The 24,779-nt window shown below is 47.8% G+C and overlaps 1 protein-coding gene across 1 annotated transcript in view; it reads left to right on the forward strand.

Annotated features, from left to right (window-relative positions):
• Loxhd1 (lipoxygenase homology domains 1) overlaps positions 1 to 24,779 on the forward strand; it is a 106,328-nt gene that overhangs the window by 68,035 nt on the left and 13,514 nt on the right. Inside the window, exons 22-29 of the mRNA XM_029547112.1 lie at positions 2,083 to 2,292; positions 2,419 to 2,554; positions 4,355 to 4,563; positions 8,364 to 8,491; positions 10,354 to 10,471; positions 11,986 to 12,160; positions 13,853 to 14,038; positions 23,401 to 23,571. Coding sequence (XP_029402972.1) covers positions 2,083 to 2,292; positions 2,419 to 2,554; positions 4,355 to 4,563; positions 8,364 to 8,491; positions 10,354 to 10,471; positions 11,986 to 12,160; positions 13,853 to 14,038; positions 23,401 to 23,571 — 1,333 coding nt within the window. The remainder of the gene's footprint in view (positions 1 to 2,082; positions 2,293 to 2,418; positions 2,555 to 4,354; positions 4,564 to 8,363; positions 8,492 to 10,353; positions 10,472 to 11,985; positions 12,161 to 13,852; positions 14,039 to 23,400; positions 23,572 to 24,779) is intronic.

Consider the following 24,779-nt stretch of genomic DNA (forward strand, 5'->3'; position numbering starts at 1 on the left):
ATACACACACATACACACACATACACACACATACACACACACACATACACACACACACACACACACACACACATACACACACACTCAACAAGAGATGAAGCTGTTCACTGCCCAGGTAGAGTGCTTAGAAGAGGACTTATCTTGCTCTTTTCACTTTGGAAAAGTAGATAGCCAAAATGGATTCCTGTGATGTCCCTGGCTCTAGACCAGGGATGTGTTATGTTTAGTACCCAGACACTGGGCTCAGATCGCCTGAATTAGACACTGGTTCTAATACTAATTGGTTATGTAATATTGGGCAACTTACTTAATATCTCTGTGTCTCATAAAACGGTTTCGAATGACTGTGAAAGCCAGCTGAGTTAAAGCGTGAGATTCCCAGCTGAGCCTAGTTTGCTGGGCCTCATTAAGGCTTAGGAGAGCATCCTTGCCCCCACCTCCCATGGATACCTACTGATGACATCTGTAAAGTGCATTGGTGTAATAGTAGTATGCCTCATGTGGCTAGTGGATAAACTTTTGTCCATGCCAGAGCCTAGCAAATAATGGGTGCTCAACAAATACAGAGAATAAGTGATTTTATATATATAACTAAAATGATGCCATCTATTCTCTGAGTTCAGAACACACACACACACACACACACACACACACCACTATAAGAAGTCTGCCTTATCACATTTTCTTTGTTTCTTCTAGTTTTGTTGTTCGGAGTTTTTGCTGGTTCATTTGGTTTTTGTTTTGTTTTGTTGGGGTCTTTGAGATAGAGTCTCACTCTCTTGCCCAGGTTGACCCAGAACTCACTATGTGACTTGAGCTGGCCTAAATCTCAGGCCAGTTCGCCTGCCTCCACTTCCCAGGTTGTGGAACCACAGGCATGGGCCACCGTGCTCGGCTTCTGGTTTTGTTTCTCCACAAGAGTTGAAACCGCATCTGGCCTCGTCACTAACTGTGAATTCCTGGGTCCATTGCTGAAGATTTGGAAACTTCCGCTTCTCTAGACACTTGCTCTGGGGGTCAGGAGTCATTCTTGAGGCCACCATTCTTACCAGCAACCTCTCCCTGCCTACATCCAATGAGTTGTCTGGTCTCAGAGACTCCCCATAAAACTTCTTCATCTGCCTGTGTATAGAACCAAACCAGGTCTCCAGAGGGTACCGCCAGCCCACCCGAGGCTAATAGAACACTACCTTATCTCGATGCCCCCAGGGACACACAGATCATGGACATCTCCTGCATGTGCCATGGTTATTTGCAGACTTTCAGGACCTTTCCCTACACAACCTGCCTACCATGTCCCCAGCAGACCACTGAGAGCTTAAAGGGTCGCCACACCTTCTTCCCCTTTCCAGGTGTTTTCTTTGTACTTGTGTTCATGTGCCACAGAAGCACAACACAGTGCTGTTGTGATGGAGTTTCCCCCTTTACCTAAAAGCCACAGCAGTGTCTAAAACATCTCGTCTGACCTTTGGCATCCAGTGGGATGCAGGGGAAATCTTTCTACACCAAGATAACCTAAATGGAGATGGGACTGGCTCATCTCTGTAACAGAGAATGTTGTCCCAAAATCACTCTGCTGTCCCCAAAGAGGCAGGGCCCCAGATGGCTTCTGGTTTCCCTCCGTGAGATCTGGCCTACTCCACATGTTAAGATCCTCCTTTAACACAGAGGCAGTCAAGTGGGAGATGTGCTCAATTTGACTTTAATCAGTTCAGTGACTGACGCTTCTGGCTAACAGACCTGGGCCAGCATTCCTCATTCGCACTGAACATAGCCTTCAAATATTTCACACTGTTCATGAGACATCTTCTTACAAACACCCATAGGCTCACACCAAGAGAGATCCAGGCACAGGCAGCCTTACCCCATGAGGACATGAAGCAGTGTCTTACGTGAGTGGGCTGTATAGCGAGGCCAGTGAGGAAGCGTGTCTTGAACTTGGACACTAAACATTGATCTTTGGGATTCAGTTCTAGAAGGGATCTCCAGCTGGGAATGGCCATTCAAACCAGGAACTTAGGAGATGGGGTTCAAGGGCTTAAAGTGAGGTCCCCACCAAGCCCTCATATCTGGACCCTCCAGGCTGACACCTTCATCATTGAGGCCGCTGACCTGGGTGTCATCTACAAGATCAAGCTCCGCCATGACAACACCAAATGGTGTGCCGACTGGTATGTGGAGAAGGTGGAGATCTGGAATGACACCAATGAGGACGAGTTTCTCTTCCTGTGTGGGCGCTGGCTGTCCCTGAAGAAGGAGGATGGGCGGCTGGAGAGGCTCTTCTATGAGAAGGTACCACCAGGGGCTACTGGACCCTCCATGCGGCCACAACCTGTAGGCATCTTTATACTCAAGGGAGATCCTTGGAGCAGAAGATGTCAGCACTGCAATGAGCCCAGGCTGCGCTTTTCCTTGCAGGAGTACACTGGAGACCGCAGTAGCAACTGCAGTAGCCCTGCTGACTTCTGGGAGATCGCCCTGAGTTCCAAGATGGCAGATGTGGACATCGACACAGTGACAGGACCCATGGTTGACTATGTTCAGGATGGCCCTGGTAAGCAGAGCAGGGGGCTCTTTAGAAAGTGAGCAGGCACAGGAAGTCGGCTTTAAACTATTCTTAGACAGGCTGTTGCTATAGCCCCACCGCTACTTATGAAGCAGCCTAGAGCTTTGTACTCTGTGGTGTTTACACTTAGAACAGTGAAGTAAGCAGGCAGAGAGAAGCCCCCTACAGAAGAAGCAATGGATGAGTTGTCGTGATGGTCCCCTTAATCCACCAGAAGGATATTGTCCAAACTCTGCCCTCACCCTGACTCTCAGAACATGAGTTCTAGCCAAGGGACCTGGGACAACCCAACAGAAAGCAGGGATAACAGTGGGAATCTCTCATGTGTCTGATACCCAGAGTCTGACGTAGGGTGTTCCTCAGTGCAGGAGAGCTGCTTATTTGGGGACTTACAATCCATTTCTGGTTCTGACACTAAACCCAGCTTTGGATGCGTCAGCCGGGTGGCCTTTGTGTTTGCTTCCACGATGAAGCAGTGCCCTTGAGAGATCCGTTTCACCAGTCATATTTCTGAGATAGGGCAGTTCTATGTTCATTTTTTGAACATGTAAAAGTTCTACCTTCTTAGATTTAAGAGTGTGACCAGCTCGACGTCACCCTCCAGGACAGCATGGCATAGGTCTATGGGGTCACAGAGATGGGCACTCTGTCCATATGCCACCTTCTCAGTGTGTGAAAAGTGACAGGACCCACAAAGTGGCTGTCCTTAACAAAGGCCTGCAATCACCGGTGGGGAGCCCAGGCGAGTTAAACAGCTGCTGGCTCAGAGTGCCGTGCCGGTGACTCCGGCCAGGAGAGGCTGCTCTGAATCAATTTCAGAGAGATGCAGATGGCATAACCTAGGCCGTCGACAGCAGGGCACTGACTCCTGTCAGCTGGGATGACAGGCCAGGAGAAGGGTTCTTGACTTGTTCATTCCTAATTGCAAATGACAGTGACCTGGAGACCATGGCCTAAACATCCTCAGCATTTTTCTAGTACAGAAAAATTTCAAAGTCCATCTAGAGCAAATTCAACAGCTCCAGGCTGCCCAGAGAGCTGCTCCCTCTAGAAAACCTTATATAAGGCTACCGAAGGTTACCATCCAAGGCGAGAGCTGAAGTGCTGGCCCTCACATCCACATCCCAGGCAGGATGAACAAATAGGGTACTCCTTCCAGGAGAGTCAGGCCCTTAAAACAATTACCCCCAAATCCCACCCAGCACTCTCTGGCTTTCCTACCGGAAGGAAAATGAATTCTTATTGAGCATCTAGAGTCGAAGCTACGGGTCACGAACAAGCTGAACAAATGGATCTAGTTTGGTTTAGAAATAGATGTCCCTAGGACTTCCCCCCACTGAGAGACAGGGACGATGCGCTTTGATCAGTAGCCCCCAGTTTCTGTTTTCTGCCAGACCTCCCTTCTCAACAGTGGTTAGTGTTTGGGGCACAGAACCCCCAGACCTGGTGAGATATTGTTCTTAATTTTCCTTGTCTGGGAGAGAAAGATCAAGATAACTAACTGGCCAAGGAGACTTTCAGAAGCCTGACACTCCAAGGGACACAAGGGCACTCTCTTTAGTCTTCCACTGGGCATTACAAACTAAATCATCCCTGTAGAGCAGACAGGCACCACCATGAACTTGCAGCCTATCTGGACAGCTTTTTTTTTTTTTTGCACTTGGTCTCTGAGGAAGTAAGGAAGGGGAAGACCCTTGAGGGCTCTCCCAAGGTCATTACAAGTTCCCCAAACCCAATACCTTTGCCCAGCTGGCCTGTTGTGGAGTTAACCCCCACGATCTCTTGCAGTGATTCCTTACTATGTGTCAGTGACCACCGGGAAACACAAGGAGGCAGCCACTGATAGCCGTGCCTTTGTCTTGCTCATTGGTGAAGATGATGAACGCACCAACCGAATCTGGCTGGACTATCCCCAGGGGAAGCGAGGCTTCAGCTGTGGCTCTGTGGAGGAGTTCTATGTTGGTGGCTTGGATGTGGGCATCATCAAGAAAATAGAGGTGCTGGCCCTGGGTCCCCGTGATGCTGACCCTCCCCGGGGAATGAAAAAATGGGTCAACACGTAAGGGTGGGGAACTGTGGACAGATAGAACAGCGACCTGGAGCTCCTCTGAGTTAGAGGCGGATCTCCAGCCTCCACCGACAGTGGGTGGGGTTACCTCAGGTTCCCCACTTCTGCCCATTCAGTAGAGAGATTCCCTGTGTACCCATTTTCTCATGGTTTTATAACATGTTACCATCAAATTAGTAACTGAAAACAACTCAGGTGCGTGTGCTGTCCTGGGTCAGGAGTCTGGCTGGGACTTCTAAGGCCTCCTGAGGTAAACACAAAGTGTAGCTAGGCCTGTGATGTTCTCTTGAGCCTCTGTCCCTCTCTAAGCCTACTAGCTGTTGGCCAGACCCAGTCTCTAGCTGTTGTAGGAGCGAGGCCTTCAGTTCCTGTCAGTCCCTGCCTATGACACTCACCAAAACCTGTCCATGTCCTTCAGCCAGGCCAGTAGGAGACAAGGTCTCTTGATTCAAATATCTCTGCCTTCTTCCATCCCTAACACCCACAGTCTTTTTTTAAAAGTTCACCAGACACAGTCAGGCCCACCAAGGCCATGTTTTGATTAACCCTGTGAGACCTCCTCTCCTCTGTGCAAGGTTCCCCTGGACAGTGAGTGTCCAGCATATTGAGAGGAAAGGCTGGGGGTGAGAGTGCAAGGCGGGTAGAGGACACTGAGGAGGGAAGGCTTTTGTCTCAGCTCTGCCTGTGAGTGCCTCACAGGGATGCTGTGCCTCGCAGCTGGGCCACGATGGAGCCTCCCCTGAGAGCTGCTGGCTGGTGGAGGAGCTGTGCTTGGCAGTGCCTACCCAGGGTACCAAGTACACATTACGCTGTAACTGTTGGCTTGCCAAGGACCGAGGCGATGGTGTCACCTCCCGTGTCTTTGACCTCCTGGATGCCATGGTTGTGAACATTGGGAAGAAGGTATGTATGTCCCCTGAAAGTGGAAGACACAGGCAAGATGAAGGGGAGGGGGATAGGAGAGTCATCACTAGATACCGACGGAAACTAGCCTGGAAAGATCAACAGACTTACTTATCACAAATTAGGAGACTGTTCTCTTTTAGTCTACTTCTGTGTGACATTCGAGAAGTCTCCTGGTCTCTCTGGGCCTAAGTCTTATCCTACACCATGTGCAAATAACATTTCCCTTCATTGTGTGTTCTGTGCTCAGTCTTGGCCAAAAGTAATGAGATCACTCACCATCCCTAGAGAACTTTGAATGGTATCAGCTCTGCCCAGATGTGTACCATCATTGTTTTGTCTGGATGCACACCATCATTTTGTCCTGTTCAGATGTGCACCATTATTGTCCTGTCCAGATGTGCACCACCATTGCCCTGTCCAGATGTGTAGCATCATTGCCCTGTTCAGATGTGCAGCATCATTGCTCTGTCCAGATGTGTAGCATCATTGCCCTGCCCAGATGTGTACCATCATTGCCCTGTCCAGATGTGTTGTATCATTGCCCTGTCCAGATGTGCACCATCATTGCTCTGCCCAGATGTGCATGTTCTCTGCACCCACAGCATAGCAACAGGGCAAAGGACACCAGAGACTGAGGACCTCTAGATCTCACAGTACAGCAGTGCTGGTCATGTAAGACCCTTTATATGTAGAAAAAACAAGAAGGCAGGAGCTTCTCTTAATATATAATGGATCACATGAACTGGGATAAATTATATAATATCAAAGGTCAGTCCAGTGTCAGACAGGAGGCAGGAGGCAGAAGGCAGCTGGGCCAAAGACAAGCATCTGCTTGGTGATCCAGAGGTCTCTTGGTCACCTGACCCTGTGCTTATCTTTCTTCTTCATGAGCTGTGGAGCCAACAGCAGCTCAGCTCCATTCAGTCAGGCCACCTACCTACCAAGGTCAAGGACAAGCAGTCCTGCCTGTCCTGTGATGGGAGCCGCAAGAAGGGCTGTACTCTGCACTGTAAGATCGTCCATGGGAAATTGTGAATGTGCCTGCCCCTCCCCAGCAGGGGAATCGAGGGGGGGGACATTCTGCAGCAGACTTCTCCCTCTGTGGCCAGTGGATGATGGATAGTGTGGGTGAACCTACTGCTTATCCTGGGCTTCTTCCCTGACCCACTTCCCAGCTGTTGTGTGTCTTTGAGCCACTCCCTGAGGGACACCACACCCTGTGCAACTGCAGCTCCTTCTAGCTCAGTCTGAGAAAATGCATGTCTATATGGGGCTATTCACAGAGCAATGAGCACAGGCTAGCCACTGTATAAACTGCAGGGCCCTTTGGGCTGGTGTCTTTCCAGGATGTCAACCAGAGTGACAGAAACACAGATTCCATCTATCACTTGGAAACATGCCAATGATGTAAAAGGACATGTGTCTGTATATAGAAGGAATGAGGGACACGGAGAACACAGGGGCTAGCGGGTCCTGACCTCAGAAGGAGCTCTCTCCAGGTCATCAGCAACCTCATTTTGACCTTTCTATTTTTCATGTCTGTATGAATAAGAGTAAGAAAGGGACAGGTATCTGCCTGTTACCAGTAACTCCCCCAGTCCCACCTGGCCATTTTCCACAGTGATGTCCTGGGCTCTACTGTGAGCCAAGCTCTCATGCTCCTCCTAACCCTGTCCTGACTGGGGGAAGAGTCCAGGAGCTACATACACCAAAGCTCCTGTCCAGAACAGTGACCAGGGCATGACCACAGTCACAATGTGACACATACAGTTCATGGTCCGAAGCTTCCTGAAGACCATGAGGATTGAGCAGTTGCTCGGGTGAGACAGAATGTGGCAGGTTTGCCATTTCTCCACATCACCCCAACTCGCAGAGCTACTAGCTGGTCTGTGGGTATCTGTTAAGAAGGGATGAATTAAAAACTCAGAACCCCAGGATGCTGCACATAGGTGACCCCTCTACATGAGACCACCTCTTGAGAAGGGCCTCCAAAGGGCCTTAACTCAGAGATTCAGGGAGGGGAAGCTGTGCCCTCCCTTCAGGGCCTGCAGGAAAAGGGAATCTGGTCCTTTGTGAACACAATCCAAATCTAAAGTAGAAACTGGATGAATGGGTAATTAATTGCCCACTTTATATGTGGCTTGGGGCAGAACTCTTAACCCCCTCAACCCCCCTCCACCATGGCATTCCCTGCTCACAGACATCAGGGGTGAACTATCTGTGGCAGGAAGTTGGGGACACTCAAAGTCACTGCACATCCTCTTGTGTCTGGCCTTACCATGCACAGAGTGGCATACAATATACTTGGTACCATACCATATAAATAGTGCCATACTGTGTATATGTATGACTATCATACACATGGTACCATACCATATGCTCCTATAGCTCTACCACGCACATGGTAAGCCCAGCACCAGCAGCAATTGTATGTGAGTCACCTGGGTATCTTATGAGTCTACAAGTAGTATCTTCACATCTCTCCACAGAGGGAGTAAGGATAGAGCTGGGCCACTGGTTCCGGGAAAAAGCTAGCAAGAGGCAGACCTGGATTTAGATGGAGCCCTAGATGCTCCTGAGTCCACTGTCCCATGGGCACACATGACAGACTCCCATCACACGCAATGTCTCTGCCAAACCCCACTGGCTGCGTGACCGTGGTGGGCATGTGCATCTCCTTGGACATGTGCAGCCAACTGTGCCACATTCCGCTCAGATCTTCCGGGCGTGGAGAGCACAGTCTCTCCTCCCTAGGGACACTGAGATGCGTTAGGTGGTTTGGTGGGCAGGGCTGGGGTCAGGAACTCACCCCTCTCATGGCAGGTGCTTTATGAAATGACGGTATGGACTGGTGATGTGGTCGGTGGAGGTACTGACTCCAATATCTTCATGACCCTCTATGGCATCAACGGGAGCACGGAAGAGGTGCAGCTGGACAAGAAGAAGGCCAGGTACCTGGGGGGGAGCCTGGCCCCTTACCCTGCTCACACCCAACCTCCACCCAACTCTGTTCTCAGTCAGATTGACTGTTCCCCTCACCATACCCCATAAGGGCTCCTAGCTGCCTTCTATTTGTTGTTCTTTCCTAACACTTTTCTTGTTCAAGAGCAAGAGTAAATATCCCTCCTCTGGGAAGCATTCCTTAAGTACCAATGCCCATAGCATTTTTTTCTCCTCTAAAAACATTTACCAGCTTGGTGTGGTGAGGCATGACTTTAGTCTCAGTAGGCAGAGGCAGGCAAATCTCTGAGTTCAAGGCCAGCCTGGTCCACAGAGCGAGTTCCAGGACAGCCAGGACTACATAGAGAAACCCGGACTCAGAAAACCGAAAGCTACTTGTTTTTATTTTATGTATGTGAGTGCTTTATCTACAGGCATGTTTGTGTATTACTCGGGTACTTAGTGCCCATGGAGGCCAGAAGAGGGCATTGGACACCCTAAGCCTGGAGTCACAGATAGATATGAGCTGCCATATGGATGCTGTGAATGGAACCTTGGTGTCCTAGGAAAGTAGCTAGTACTCTTTTTTTTTTTAAAAAGATTTATTTATTTATTTATTTCATGTGAGTACATCGCTGTCTTTAGACACACCAGAAGAGGGCATCAGATCCTGTTACAGACGGTTGTGAACCACTGTGTGGTTGCTGGGAATTGAACTCAGGACCTCTGAAAGAGCAGTCAGTGCTCTTAACCGCTGAGCCATCTCTCCAGCCCGTAGCTAGTACTCTTAGCCTCTAAGCCATCTCTCCAAGCCAGTGCTTCTCTCCTTTTCTTCACTTGTACACAGCATGGGGCTGTGCAAGGAGACACTTATTCCAAGTAAAGCCAAGTGCCCAGGATGGAGCCCAGCACACACATGCATATGCACATACATGTACAGAGGGTGCTTACAGTAGACCAGTGAGAAGCATGTCATTCTCTCTCCTCATCTAAGCTCCCCATCTCTAAAGAACTCTAATGGCCGTGAAATGCATAGCTATAAGTTGTCAGAGTAGAGATGTCCTGTGAGTTAGCACTGTCTCGAAGTCATGGAAGCCTTCACTCTTGCCATGTGGTGCTCACAGTCTCTCTCTCACACACAGATGTGGTCTGTTTTTAAAAGTGTGTCTTGTACCCAAAGAACCATAACAATTGCCACTTCTGTCTCTTTGGGACCACCTGCACCCCAGGGCCCCATCAGCAGTGTCATAGAATGGATCAGCAGCCAAGCAATCAGTCAGGACTGAAGGTTGCATCCTGCAGGTGGCCCTGTAGAGCATCTCTGGGGTGACACAGCCGTTGGACAGGAGAATGAAAGCCACAAGACCAAAGTTGCCTTCCATTCTCTCCCACATCACAACTGCTGGGAACAGGGATCAATCCAGGGCCACTGTGCTCAGCTCTACAATTGCACACAGAGAAATGAGGCCAATCTGTCTTCTACTGTTGGGCGACGCACAATCTGCCCTACCCTTGACCCTCATAGAATGCCACTAAAGCTTCTCTTTTTACCTTCAAAGTTTGTTTCCCATCTATAGTCTCCAGGATAGCTTTGTGAAACTGTGGGTAGATGCCATTCTCCCCAGATTTCAAGTGAGGATTTCCAGTCCCACAAAGAAAGGTAGGGAACCAGCAAATGGGACTAGGACCCAAGCTGGTAGCTCTCTGTTCGGGACTGTGTCTATCAGCCAAGTCTGCTTAACTCAGTCTTTCAGGATCCCACCTAGGGAGCCAAGGATGGGCAGTTGGCGAACTACCATTGCTGAGTATTGAAATGCCTGGTATATGGCCAGGGCTAGGGTACCACCTTCCCTTCTCCATGCCCCTCCCCCAGGTTTGAGCGGGAACAAAATGACACCTTCATCATGGAGATCCTGGACATCGCCCCCTTCACCAAGATGCGCATTCGCATTGATGGGATGGGTAGTCGGCCAGAGTGGTTCCTGGAGAGGGTAACACGTGTGGGGCCCCTCCTCTGTCCCTGCCCACCTCTCCTCCATGCTATTCTGTTATAACTGACCTTCTTGTAATACAGCTGTCCTGACCATGGGCTTCGGTGTGAATTGATCGGGGAGTGAAGCTTTGCTTGTGTCTAGTAAGAGCTGAGTCACTGCCAGAGAACATAGCACAGTGGGAAGAGCCTGGGATGGGGAAGGTTTAGGGTGAACATCACCTGGAACAAGAGATGTAGTGTGATTCATAGAGAAGCAAACTTGAGGCAGTGAGAGCTGGCTGGATGGTGGTCTTCCCGTGCCCCTTAATTATACTGCTAGGTAGCTGCTCCTCCCTGCCTTCTCTCTGGAGGAACCTGAGTCCACATGAGCAGCCAGGCTGTGGCTCATCCTGGGGCTCTCAGGCAGGTTGAAGGCATCCTAAGCAGGGCATGGTGAGAAACTTACAACAGCAGAAGGGTGAAGTCTCATTGTTTTGCCCCCACCTCCCTGTTCTGAGCACACAGCCTAAGGAACACACCACAAACCACACACAGCCACAGGCTTAGCTTTGCCCAAGGAAAGGAGGTGTCTGTATTCCTCATTACCATTTGTAAACCTTCCAGACACTGGGGACCAGAGGGTAGCCACTGTCACTCACCATTATGGAGCAGAGTGCTCCCAGTGCACATCTCAGCTTGCTATGTTTGCATGGGGACAACACAGTTAACAATCCCACAGGCACGCCCCAGAGTTGAATGGGCTGGCTCTGGTGTCAGGTGCCCCTTGTACAATGTGAGGCAGATTCCCGAAGCTGTGTGACAAAGCTCCAGAATCCAGGGGTGGGGCAGAAGAGCAAGAATGAAGGTGCTGGCAGGTCCTGTGCCTCTGAAGACAGCATAGGATCTAATCTTGGCTGTGCTCAAGCCCCATCAGCTGTCACACAGCACTTTCCCCATGTACATATGTCCCCGTGTGTAAATTTCCCCGTGCTACTTTGCTTAGGGCCACCTGTGACCTCCTCTTGTTTAAATAAGGTCATACTCCAAGACTTTGATGATGGGAACTTTAATACATACACTCCATGTTGGTGGAACATGGCTTAATTTATAGTACAAGTCCTGAAGCTTGTCTGAAATGCTCTTCCTATTCCTCATACACGCATGGCCATCTCTCCTCGTTCTCCCAGGGATGCCCCTTCCTGGGTAGCCATTGCACACTTTCATTGAGCCAACAACATTGCATCCATGCCACCTGGCAAATGTCAGTGCCCTGCTCCCAGGCTGCCAATGGCTTGATTCGTTTTGTTTTCTGTCACTCACTCAGCAAACGTTTTCTATACACCATTCTCTATTGCTTTCTGTGGAAGCCTTTTCAGATACATTTCCAGTTTCCAGGTTGCATGGGACTTTCAGCAGAGCACATAAACAGAGCCCTCCCCTACACCCAAAAGTCTGAATCGGGGAGCTCTGGTGGGGGTTCAGGGGATGGCGCTCAGGTATCTCAGAGTGCATTTCTACACGGCCTCTCTCCAGATCCTGCTGAAGAACATGAACACAGGAGACCTAACTATGTTCTACTATGGAGACTGGCTGTCCCAAAAGAAGGGAAAGAAGACGCTGGTGTGTGAAATATGTGCAGTCATTGATGGAGAGGAGATGATGGAGTGGACATCCTACACAGTCTCGGTGAAGACCAGTGACATCTTGGGTAGGTGGTGACCTGCCTCCTTCCCCTTGTCTTCCACTGGTAAATCATGACTGGAAACTAGTTTCTGATTAGGGCATTTTCTTCACATAACCTTCTAAAGCCAAATCATCTCCACTCTTTGTGGTCAAAGTATTTTCTCACATTGACAAAACCGTTTTCTTCTCTGTCTTCTCAGAGAACTGGAGAGAATAGTTTCAGGGACACGGCCATTGCTTGGTCTCATCTTTGTTCTCTGCCTCTCATCCCAGTGCTGTGTACCTTGACACACTGTGCTTCATAGTCATCTATATGTAACTCTGGCCTGGGGACTGAGGATAGAGATGGGACTCCAGGGACCCCATAAGTCTTACATTCTGGTGGAACTAACATACCATTAGGTAAGGCCAAGACAGATGTGGCCAGATGCTTCCAGAGAACCCAAATAGGGAGCCTTACCCATATAAATTGAAGCAAGGCTACAGGGGCATCCCAGATAAATGTCAAAGTCAAATCCAGAAAGACAAACAGAGCCATCAGGCTGACAGAATGCCCAGAAGAAGGGCTAATAAGCAAAGAGAGAGGGATACCCCTCAGCTAGCCAGGAGGACATACCTCCTACATCCCCTCCCCTAGCCAAGACTTCCGCCTCTCTGAAGGGATCACAGAGAATTTGGCAGACTCATTCACATTCACCATAGATGACCTATTGGTCACGACAGCTTACACTTTTAACAGAGAAGTTTGCCAAAGAGTCAGCCATCCTGGAGGAAATCTCAGGAGTAAGCAATGGCTCTGCGAATCTGGTAGAGTTCATTTCTAGAGTGTCCCTCTCCCTTTTCGCCTCATAGTGGACCTTCCTCTTTATTGTTCAAAGTTCTCAGTGTCCACATTCTTTGACGGTCCTCTATTTATTTCTTCATGGCATGCTCTCAGACAGAGAATTAAGTTCATTGATAACAACAGGTGCATCACAAAGAAGCTCCACCCACAGTCCTTCCAGGAGCGCTGGCCTCTCAACCATGGCCAACGCCTGTATGAAGCACCTCCCCAGGAACAGGAGCGTTTCTGGGCCAAGCATTCATGTGACCCTGATTGTGGTTAGACCAATGGTAATTGCAAAATGCAATGAGAAGGGGAGTGGGGGTAGAATTGGATGTGTTGTAAGCACTGGCGTTTACTTGCAGCGCCAAGGTATGGCCAATGAGAAATGAATCTTAACCAGGATGGGGGTTCTCAGACTCTCATCAGAAATAGAATATGATAGTTGCCAGGATCAATACAATGGTAGCTGCCAGATACAATGACATTGGCAAGCTAGACAGGGTACACAATATTAATGCCAGAGTCTAATCATTCTGTCAAGCTTCTATATATTTTGTTGACTTCTGGGTAACAGAGAATCACAAGACAGCTTAAATGCTTCACTGCCTCTGTTTCTCAAGAACTGGAAGGCACACAGGGCCCCAGGAGCCATGGACTCTAACCTGAAAACCTATGACGCATGCCTCTCAAAGCAGCTAGACCAGGTCAACTCCATGATTCCCTGCATCACCTAAGAGGCCCAGACCACTTCTGGCCTTTCTGACTCGAACCCAAGTCTCATTGACTATAAATTCTGTCACCGTGTGCCTCAATGGTCTGGGAATAAGACCAGAGCAGAGGGCTTTGTGGAGAACGGCCAGCTCCCAGAGTCTCACCTTGTGTATTTCCCAGGGGCAGGCACGGATGCTAATGTGTTCATCATCATCTTTGGGGAAAATGGAGACAGCGGGACCCTAGCCCTGAAGCAGTCAGCCAACTGGAACAAGTTTGAGAGGAACAACACAGACACCTTCAACTTTTCCGACATGCTGAGCCTGGGCCACCTCTGCAAACTGAGGGTCTGGCATGACAACAAAGGTAGCTACTGCCTGAGGTGGTAAAGAGTCTCCCTGGGACAGCGCTCGCTGTCCCCACCTCTCTCCATAAGTAGACTCTGCCTATGGCAGTGGGAAGGTGGGCTCAGCCATGACCACACCCTTTGGGTATACCGTCGGTTAGAGGGCTGGTGTCCCGAGGCACTTGTTATACCTGTGACTTATTTCCTTCCACTTTCTCCATGGGAGATTAATGATTCCTTGTTTCTGCAATATCAGAGAATGGATTCCACTTAATTCAGGCATAAAATTTAAGAAAAATCGGATTCAGTCGGGTCAGTAGCTCAAATGTAGCATAATTGCTTAGCATGCACAAAGCCCTGGGTTCTGTACCTGAAAGTAAGGAGTGGGGAAGAGGGATGGAGAGAGGGAGGGAGACAGGAAGGAGGGAAGTCTCACCAGGTCCACTTCCCATGGATTTCCTGTCAGTATTATACTTTTGCCCTTACAACACTGAGTCTGAAGGTAGCCATATTCACTTAGAAATTTAAGCAGGACACAAGCCAAGGGAGAACTTTACTTTGTAACTGCAAGGCACTTATGGGATACTTTGTTTGTTGCTGTGATGGAGTTCTAGCCTTCAGATTCCTTTGACTGCTGCTTTGTTCTCTGCAGGCTTCTCTTTACTCTGGCTTTGCACCTGCAGCTTCTGTTTGATAGCAGAGTTGAAGGTTTGTTTTCAGACTTACCCACCTCCATGCTGGCCGTTTTCCTCCAACTCATCTCCAGCATCCTGAGTCAAACCTAGCTTCCCCTACGCTGTGTGCACAAGGCCCTCTCCTGCATCCTGCTGTCTCCTAACCTCCCACAGAGCTGTCCTGAGACTGCCTCACTTTGCTTCTTCAAATCCTGCTGTAGCTGATCACTGATAAACCTAACTCAGCAGCTACTTGCACTTCCAGAAGGAATGATGTCACTGACTTGTTTCAACATGGGGTCACAGTCAAAGCATTCCCATATGACAATAAACTCAGGTAACACAGAGAAAATAGCTGTTCTTCAAAGCAATAACATAACTTCACAGTTGTCAGATTTCCTGCCTATATCAGGTCATTCATGCCCTGAATGTCTATGTGTTCCTAGTGGGCCTGGGACCCAGTGAGATAGGAAGAAATACAAACATTTGGTCGTGCTTTGTGATGTTGTGTTACAAAAGCATGTTAGTGGCTCTCTATTCTAACCCAAGAACATAGAGACTTTAGGATGTCCACCTCAGGACCACAGAGCAGCCAATGAACCAGCCAGCAGTCATTCAGTAGTCAGCAGTCAGCAGTAAGAAGTCTGATGTTGTTTTGACCCACCATGTCCATCCTGCCGGTCATAATTCTGCACCTAACTGAGAGCCAGGAAGGAAACTTGCAGGGTGGGGGAAAGCATCCTCTATCTGCTTGCTTTGTTATCAGGTGCCCAGACAAAGTGCAGTGCTTAGCAGCTCATCATCACTTGTCACTGGGACAAAATATCTGACAAAATCAGGCAAGGGAAGGAAGATTTATTCTGGGTCAGTGTCAGAGCTTCCAGTCCATGGTCAGACAGCTCCCTTGCTTCTGGAATGCAGTGAGGCAGATTATCATGGAGGAAGGACCTGGCTGAGGAGAGTTTCTTATCTCAGAGAATCCAAGAGAAGCAGAGAGGAACACAGGAAAGGGCCTAAGATCTTCCCTTTCACCAGAGACTTCCCTGGGGCCCCAGTTCATCAGGTGCCCGCTGCAAAGAATCTGCTTCAGGACCTGCTGCTGAGGGAAAGAGTGTCAAGTCCATGGGGACAAAGGAAAACACAGCCAGCCAGATACAGTTCCACTCAGTGTCAGAGAAGCTAACTGCTACACATTAAGCACAACAAGGATGAATGACCCAGTAACTGCTTAAAACGGTGTTAACTTTTTGTAGCTTGGGTCTCCACAGCCCTGAACTTGAGTCTTGTGGGAACTGGGGGACAGAAAGGAGCCATTCTCTATGCTTGAAAAGGGGAAACAATCAAGTGCTGGTAGGCAGCATTGACCGGCTTTGCCTCCCACTCTGGACTCGCCACGTAATTCCAACCACAGGTAAATCTACCTTGTGTCATAGCTCCAAGCACACAGCTTGCCATAACAGGAATTTCCCACCTCTGGTTAGAAAGTGCCTTTATGTCTTCACCTTTTCATGAAAGCTTACTGTCCAGCCATACATGAATTCCCTCCCCAAACAGATGGCTTATGTGTGACTGAATTCTGTCTTCTTTACATGACTATCTTAATTGTGGTTCCCTATTTTAATAAAACACCACGACTAAGAGTAACCTGGGGAGAAAGGTGTTTACTTTGTCTTTAGTTCTATATCACAGTTTTCCACCTAAGGAATTAAGGGCAGGAAGTCAAGGCAGAAACTTGGAAGGAAGAACTGATGGAGAGTCAGGCCATAGAGAGGTGCTGCTTACTGTCTTGCTCCACATAGCTTTCTGAGCCTGTTCTCTAAGAGTACACAGACCACAAGCCAAGGAATGGCACCACCCATAGTGAACTGGACCCATCCACATCAGTCATCAATCAAGAAAATAGACCATGGCCTCGCCCTCAGCCCAGTCTGTTGGGAACATTTTCTCAGTGGAGGTTTCCTCTTCTAAAGTGACTCTTATCTTGTATCAAGTTGACATAAAATCAGTCAGCACGTTTGACATTTAGCTCCATGAGTTCCACCACCTTGACTTTTCCTTGATGCCAACCCACTACCTGTGATATAACAGAGAACTAATAAGTTTAATAGTATTTAATAATGTCTTTCTTCAGCACTCTCAAATCCTTCCTTGTATTTCATGCCTTCATCATATATTCAATTTCCTCTAGGGCTAAAGATCTTCTTGTGCCTTGATTGAAATGGGCAGCTGACCATCAACCTCAGCTGAGCCCATGATTGAGCCCTCTAGATGTCTACACCCCTTCTCCAGACAGTTATTGCGTCCATATCTGGACTCTCTTGGCTTTCTTGGTGTATATTCTGCAGTGCGAAAGCCTGACACCCAATTACCCAGTTTCTTCTCATCACTGTCGAAACCCTGCAAGAGGAGATCGTTCAGCACTGCGGACAGCGACATCCCGGTTCCATGGTTCCACGCAGTAGCTAAAGGCTGTTTGCTGTCCTTAGATTCCAGACTTCCCAGAGAGCTTGACACTGATTCCTGTTCTGATGGCCTTAGCCCTATGGTGACTCTTGGATACAAACAAATTCTGAGTCATTGATGTGATCCTGTTCCCATGTAGGCAGAGAGAAGTGGGTGTCTTTTCCAGGTAGGCTTTTCCAGGTAGGCTTTGGTCCCCAAAGCAGGATAATACCATGAGCAGGTAAATCTATATGGTTGGGATGCGAATTCCGCGAAGAGCCAGGTCCTCAGCTCAATTCCTCTCTACAGTAGCTTTCTCTTCTGAGGATGTAGAAGCAGACATTCACGCATGTTGAGGCTGCTAAGCACCTCTTTGATACCTCTCTTTGCCACACTTTCCTCATATTAAAAATCTCTCCCATGCCGGGCAGTGGTGGCACACGCCTTTAATCCCAGCACTGGGGAGGCAGAGGCAGGTGGATTTCTGAGTTGGAGACCAGCCTGGTCTACAGAGTGAGTTCCAGGACAGCCAGGGCTACACAGAGAAACCCTGTCTCAAAAAATAAATCTCTCCCAACTCCATCTAATTCTTGGACAAAAACAATGTGTGAATACATGTATTTTGTCTGAAATTCTTCCTCTGAAAGGTAAATATTTCTAGATAAAGATATTAATGAGTCTACAAATGTTTAGCCAACTTAAATCATAGTGTTCTTCTCATCCCTGGATCTGCTTGGGGGAGTGTTAAATTGGTTTTTTTTTTTTTTAATTGACCTTCTGGAAGTGTGTTTAATCTAGCGAAGACTTTTGAACACGCAGAAAAGTGAAGAAACACAACATCAGCTCCCACCTGTCTGCCACCTTGGTTCGAAAATGATTGCGCCTTACCACATCAACGTAACTTCTTGACTTTATGTTCCTTTCTGATTGCCAGAGAGGATGAAGCTAAATCCTAAGTTTGGGGCCACTTCACTCCAAACATGCTCACACTTAGTGTGTTTCTCCTTTGGAAATGGACTTTCTTTTTTCTGTAAAACCACACCACCACCATCACACTTCACAATGACTCCATTTTTACTGTAGAACACACTTTTCCAGGGTTTGTAATAGGTAAACTTACTTATAAATACATATGTGGTACACAGGAGAGTGCACTGAATGTTGAAGAAATGCTGTGTATTGATATAGTGGTGGGTAGGAAGAAGTCTTGCTCCCACTAGTGCTGATATCAAATTCCGGATTTAGCACTTATGAGACGAGTTGCTCCATTGTAAATTTCCTTCATAACTGTCTAACGGCTTCATCTGATGATGACCAATTAGAATTACAATGTGATGCTATAATTCTATCATTTCCTTTCTACTTACCAGCTACGGATTTTCTTTTTAAAAAATTGTTCCTGTGGCTATTTGCTTGCCACAAAATACAGTTTGAAGAAGAAAATCAAGATAAATGATGAATTATTCTACTTAATTTTAATTACCCAAATAGCTTTTATAGTACTGAACAAACTGTAATCATGTTTATTTTCTAATCCATCTTGCTTTTCTTGTTTCCTCTGGTTAAATGAATACTCTGCTTAGCAAAGAATTTTTAACTGCAAAATGATTGACAGTTTTTGAATAATGTAAGTCCATATAAATAAGAAGGACCTCAGAAATCATCATAGGAGTGCTACAGTGTGTTCACTTAGGCAGATAACACTGAGATCCAAATTCATATCTGCCAAGTCCCAGGGCGTTACCTGGGACAGCCTCTGATGAGGCCCTTGTGCATATTTTGAAAAGACAATAGCAAGAGTCTTGCATTCTTCCATATCCAGGTCCCTCTGACGGCTCTGTAGCTCACTTCAAACCATCTATGATCTTGCTGAGGAAATGTGAGTCACCCATATGGGCTTTTAACTTCTTGTGGGTTATTTTTAGGGAAGGTGTTGCTTGGCGAAGCGAATCTTTCTACCTGAGAAGAATCTCAATGGTTTGCACTGGATAAAAATACTGACAGTTGACTTTTTCATAGTGAAAATAATTTATCGCTTCTATGATCATTGAATACTAAGTAATATAATTAAGAGGTCGTAAGATGCCCTGAAGTTGGAGAAGTCAGACTCCAGTATAAAAATAGTCTTAAAAGAGTTAAAGCATAGTTACAACCTCGGCCCAGAGAATTCTATGGATATCAGGGCTCATGGCCAGCAGAGCAGACATGTTATGGTTTAAACCTGAAACAGTTCCAAGGGTTTAGATTTTAAAGACTCTCCCGTTAGCAGCACCATTTTGAAGGCTGTAGAGCCTTTAGGATATGAGACCTGGCTGGAAGAAATAGGGGCTGCTGTCATTTTTTTCTGGGTCTACCAGCACGTGAGAGTCTACTATACCTTCCTGCTGGGTGAACCCCACCATGCTGTCCTTGCTGGGAGTATCCTATCCTCTGAAGCAGTGAGCCCAGATGAACTCTTCCTTCTGTAAATGGTTCCTGTGGGGTCTCTGGGTCATAGTGGTGATCAAAGTGACTAATGCACCTGCACAAGGGACCCTGTGGGCATGGGAGCCTCAGAGAGGCTAGGAGGCAGCGAGGGCCATGTTGTGAAGAGAACAGGTAGGGACTGAGTGTAGGATAATGGCGTGGAGGCATCGTGAGGAGAAAGAAGATACCAAATGGATGCCTAATGAATCCATTCCACCATGGCCGATGGAAACGGGCTAAAGGAAGCACGGAGCCCTTCATCCCACCAGATGTGGAAAGGCTTTGGACTCGTGGGCAGTGAGTCACATAAGGAAGTCCAAACTGCTGCCAAGATCCCTCTCATTCAGCCTGTCACCTCCTGTCTGGGATACTGGGGTTCCACAGCAGTTTAGAGTCTCTAGGCCTTTTACTAAGAGTGAATTTAGGTCACTTGGAATATACTAATCAATAGTGTTGGGACAGACCTAGGTAAGGCTCTAAATTCCTGTTCTAAAACTACACCAACACTCATTTCCCATTCTTTCCTCTTCATACTTGGTGTAGACTTAGGTATGCAATAATAATAGTAATAATAATAATAGTTTAATTTTAAATTATTTTTTATATTTATTATTATTATTATTATTATTATTATTATTATTATTATTATATACCAGGTGAGGCCAGTCTCTTGATCTCAGAGGGTTATCACTTCATTGACAGAGATAGCCAAAACAATATACAATGTGAAAACAAAGTGATCAGATCAAGCGATGGAGTACCTGGAGACTGAATGCAGGTATTGACCTGAGGACATCCTTCAAACAGCACCGTCCCAGAGAGTTCAGCAATGAGGCAGCATCAGCATCCAGAGCCTGGGCTTCGTCAATTCGGACAATGGCAAGACAAGACTGTTAATCAAGGTTCAGAAGTGCAGCGTAGGTAGGACATAGCAAGTGAGGTTGTGAGAGTAGCTTGGCGTCGAAGTAGAGAAGTGGAGCCTGGTGCCGATCTATGATGCGTTTGTTAAAGAGAACAGCCTGTGGGTTTTTCTTAGCTGGGTGAGAAGCCACTAGAGGGTTGATGCAGCAAAATATGATTTGTGACTTTAAAAGATCACTGTATTACACAGGGCGTTTCTAAGAGCACAGTGCTCGGGAGCAAACGCCTGAGGAGTTTGGTAGATTTCCAGCAGCAGGGACAAGGTAAGCATCTTGGGATTTGTGCAGCTCTGATAAGTAATGACACGCACCGGCCTTCGACTGCGGTGAGCTATGTGGAGCCTTTGCTTTCTGTGTGCAAGAGTATGGGAACACCCAAAGAAATACTTTGCACAAAGTGAGGTGTTTTTTTTTTTCCTGACTATTCTCTACAACTAAGGTTTCTTTTTGTTTTTTTCAAAAATGATTTTTTTATTAGATATCTTCTTCATTTACATTTCAAATGCTGTCCCGAAAGTCCCGTATACCCTCTCCTGCCCTGATCCCCAACCCACCCACTCCCACTCCCTGGCCCTGGCATTCCCCTTTACTGGGGCATATAATCTTTGCAAGACCCAGGGCCTCTCCTCCCATTGATGGTCTACTAGGCTATCCTCTGCTACATATGCAACTAGAGATACAAGCTTGGGGGGGGGGGAGGTACTGGTTAGTTCATATTGTTGTTCCTCCTATAGGATTGCAGACCCCTTTAGCTCCTGGGTACTTTCTCTAGATCCTTCACTGGGGGTCCTGTGTTCCATCCAATAGATGACTGTGAGCATCCACTTCTGTATTTGCCAGGCACTGGCATAGCCTCACAAGAGACAGCTATATCAGGGTCCTGTCAGCAAAATCTTGCTGGCATATGCAATAGGGAACAAAATACCCATGGAAGGAATTACAGAGACAAAGTTCAGAGCTGAGACAGAAAATGCAGAGTCCTCCAAATTAATGTGACAGCTTGGCCACACCACTACCTCCAGAGCTCAGGGATGGCAATAGAAGGTGAAGAATGGAGATAAGACCTGTACAAGAACAAGCCAACCAAGACCCCAGTGTGGATTGGGAGGGGCTTAGTACTCCAGGGCTGTTAGTTATTAGTGGGTGCTAGGGGAGAGAGACTTGGTTGGCTTCACATTCAGCCCCTGATCAGGCTACCTGTGTTCCAGCGCATGGACCCATACCCATTTGCATAGCAGCAGCACTAAGCGTGCTCAGTGGATTTAAGAAGGGCCATAAAGGTGAGAGGGAGATGTGTCTCAGAGTGTGAAGAGGGATGCTAGAGTATACATAATAGACAGAATGCAGATGGGCTTGATCAAAGCACTTTATATTTGTGTATGAGACTCTCAAGCAATATACATTTTTAAATTATTTTAATTTATTTATTTTTTATTTTCTGGATATTTTCTTTGTTTATATTTCAAATGTTTCCCCCGTTCCAGGTCTTCCCTTCATAAACCCCCATCTCATCTTCCCTTCCCCTGCCTCTATGAGGGTGTTCCCCCACCCATCCATCTTCCTACCCTGGTATTCCCCTACACTGGGGCGTCGAACACCTTCTCCTTCCACTGATGTCCAAAGAAGGCCATCCTCTGCCACATATGAGGCCAGCACCCATGGGTCTCTTCATGTTTATTCTTTGGTTGGTGGTCCAGTTGGGAGAAGAGGGCCAGTATATCTATCCCAACCATGCACTTGGCACCAGCACCCCGGGATCTATGACACTTTTATGTACTCTTGGGAGCTGAGGCAGGATCTCTAGAGGTGTTGCTTTGATCTGATCTGGGAGAAAGGCTTTGTCTGGACAGTGGAATTGTCTCTGGAGCTCCGGGTGGCCTGAGAGAGAGGGGTGCATGAGTGACAGCCCGCTGTATGCTGCTTGTGTGACTGCCTCACAGACACGTTATGAGTAGAACATTATCCTCTAGACTGCCAGAGCGCTGGCGCTGCTCTCTCTGAGGGACCCATGACACTCCACGTTCTCGAGGAGTTTACGTGACAGAAGCAGTGTAAGTCACACGCAGCTGCCACAGCAAACCCACATTGCCAGCTCTGCTGTGGCAGGGACCCTTCTGAGGAAAGCTCTGCCAGTTACAACTGAGCAGATCTGTGCTCGTGATCAGCCCAAGATGTGTCAAATTCAGGAATGCATCTTGAGAAACAGCAGCTTCTAGGCCCTTTGAGACGGCTGAACAGTTCAGCCAAGAACCCCAACACAAACCATAATTATTCGTTCAGCATTCATTGAGCAATTGTGGTCTGCCAGTTCTACGGCTGAGCCCTAGGGAAACAAACTCAGTATATTATCACACATGTAAATAATAGCAACGTAAATCTGAAGTTTTGAAATTAAAAATTCAGGAATTCACTTCTGAATCAGCATCTAGAGTGGAGGGGAACACTGGCTTCCTGGTGGAGCTGATGCCTAAGGATCATTGACAAGAGCTTGGTGGACACAGGTCGGGAAGCCATCCTTCAGCTTAGGGTCTTAAAAAAGACTTAGGTCTAGAAAAGCTCCATCATGAATCCAGTGGAAGCAACAAGGCTTTTGGTCCCTGTTGGATGATCCACAGTGGGAAAGCTTGCAAGGGGAAAGTAGTACAGTAGTACAACTGAAATCTCACGCATAAGAACTCTAATCATTTTGCAAAGACCCCTGTGTTCCTCAAATTGGAGGAGTCCTTAAAACCACCTACCGAACTGGTTGCTTCATCAACACGGATTCCAGACCACAGAGAGGACAATAGACTTGTCCAGGTTCACACACCTGTAGATGGAAAGAGAGAGTTCTCAACAGGGAGAGGGAGCACTTTCCACTCTAATCGCTCTCTTCCAAAGGGATATTTCCTGGGTGGCACCTGAGCTACGTTGATGTGAAGGACAACTCCCGTGATGAGACCTTCCGCTTCCAGTGTGACTGCTGGCTGTCCAAGAGCGAGGGTGACAGACAAACGCTCCGAGACTTCGCATGTGCCAACAACGAGATCCGTGATGAGCTGGAAGAGACCAGTACGTAGCAGGATGGTGTGGACCCAGCCTCCTGTGATGTGGGGCCGACTCGTCTAGTTGAGGGAGGGCTGGCTCATGGAGGTAGGGAATGGGCTGGGAAAGATGGATGCTTCCATGAGCTGCAGGTGAGATTCCTCAGTAAACCTGCTAACAGTGAATTCTTAGAACTGCTAAGACACTCATAGCCTTGAATCACGAAGGAAAACCCACTGCGGACAGGCTTGCCCTGACCCAAGGGCCGGGCTCGGCTTGGCAAGGCGGCTGTGACACTCTATCAGCTCCATATTCCCAGTATGTTAACTTACTTTAGTTTCCCCTGAATCCCAGGGAGAGGGCTGCTTGCCGCACCAACATGAATCCTTACTGAATAGCCTCTAAGGGGAACGAGCATATCCCCGGGGAGAAGCTCTCAGCTCACCCCAGCGTGTGATAGAGAACTCCCCAGTATATAACGGTCCTGACAAAGGGGGACAGTAAAGTTTTTGGTGCCAACCAGAGGCATACTGTCCTCCCTTGTCATCGCTCTTTCACCTTCCCTATCATTCTTCCAGGCCTGTCATGCTTGTCTTAAGACTGCCCATCTGTTTATTCTGCATGCATAAGGACCAACACAGACAAACATCTAATGTGCACTCCTGTGTGCTGGCTCCATCCCTGAGCTGGATGACGTCATGCATCCTCTGTGTGTATCCCTCCTCCTTTCCCCCATCTTTCCCTCTGACTGAGAATCACCCTCCAGCCTCTGCTCATTGTATCACAGCTGCCTTCCGATGACAAGCTCAGGGCTTCCCTCCTCCTGAGCTCCCTGTGATTGGTCCATGCCATAGTCAGGGTTTGTGTTCCTGCACAAACATCATGACCAAGATGCAAGTTAGGGAGGAAGGGTTTTTTTTTTTTTTTCAACGTACACTTACACACTGCTGTTCATAACCTAAGGAAGTCAAGACTGGAACTCAAGCAGGTCAGGAAGCAGGAGCTGATGCAGAGGCCATGGAGGGATGTTCTTTACTGGCTTGCTTCCCCTGGCTTGCTCTGCTTGCTTTCTTATAGAACCCAAGATTACCAGCCAGGGATGGCACCACCCACAATGAACCCTCTGCTTAATCACTAATGGAGAAAATGCCCCACAGCTGGATCTCATGGAGGAATTTCCTCAAGGGAGGCTCCTTTCTTGTGATAACTCCAGCTTGTGTCAAGTTGGCACACAA

This window comes from Mus pahari, chromosome 15 (assembly GCF_900095145.1).
Source record: "Mus pahari chromosome 15, PAHARI_EIJ_v1.1, whole genome shotgun sequence".
NCBI classification, from domain to species: Eukaryota; Metazoa; Chordata; class Mammalia; order Rodentia; family Muridae; genus Mus; species Mus pahari.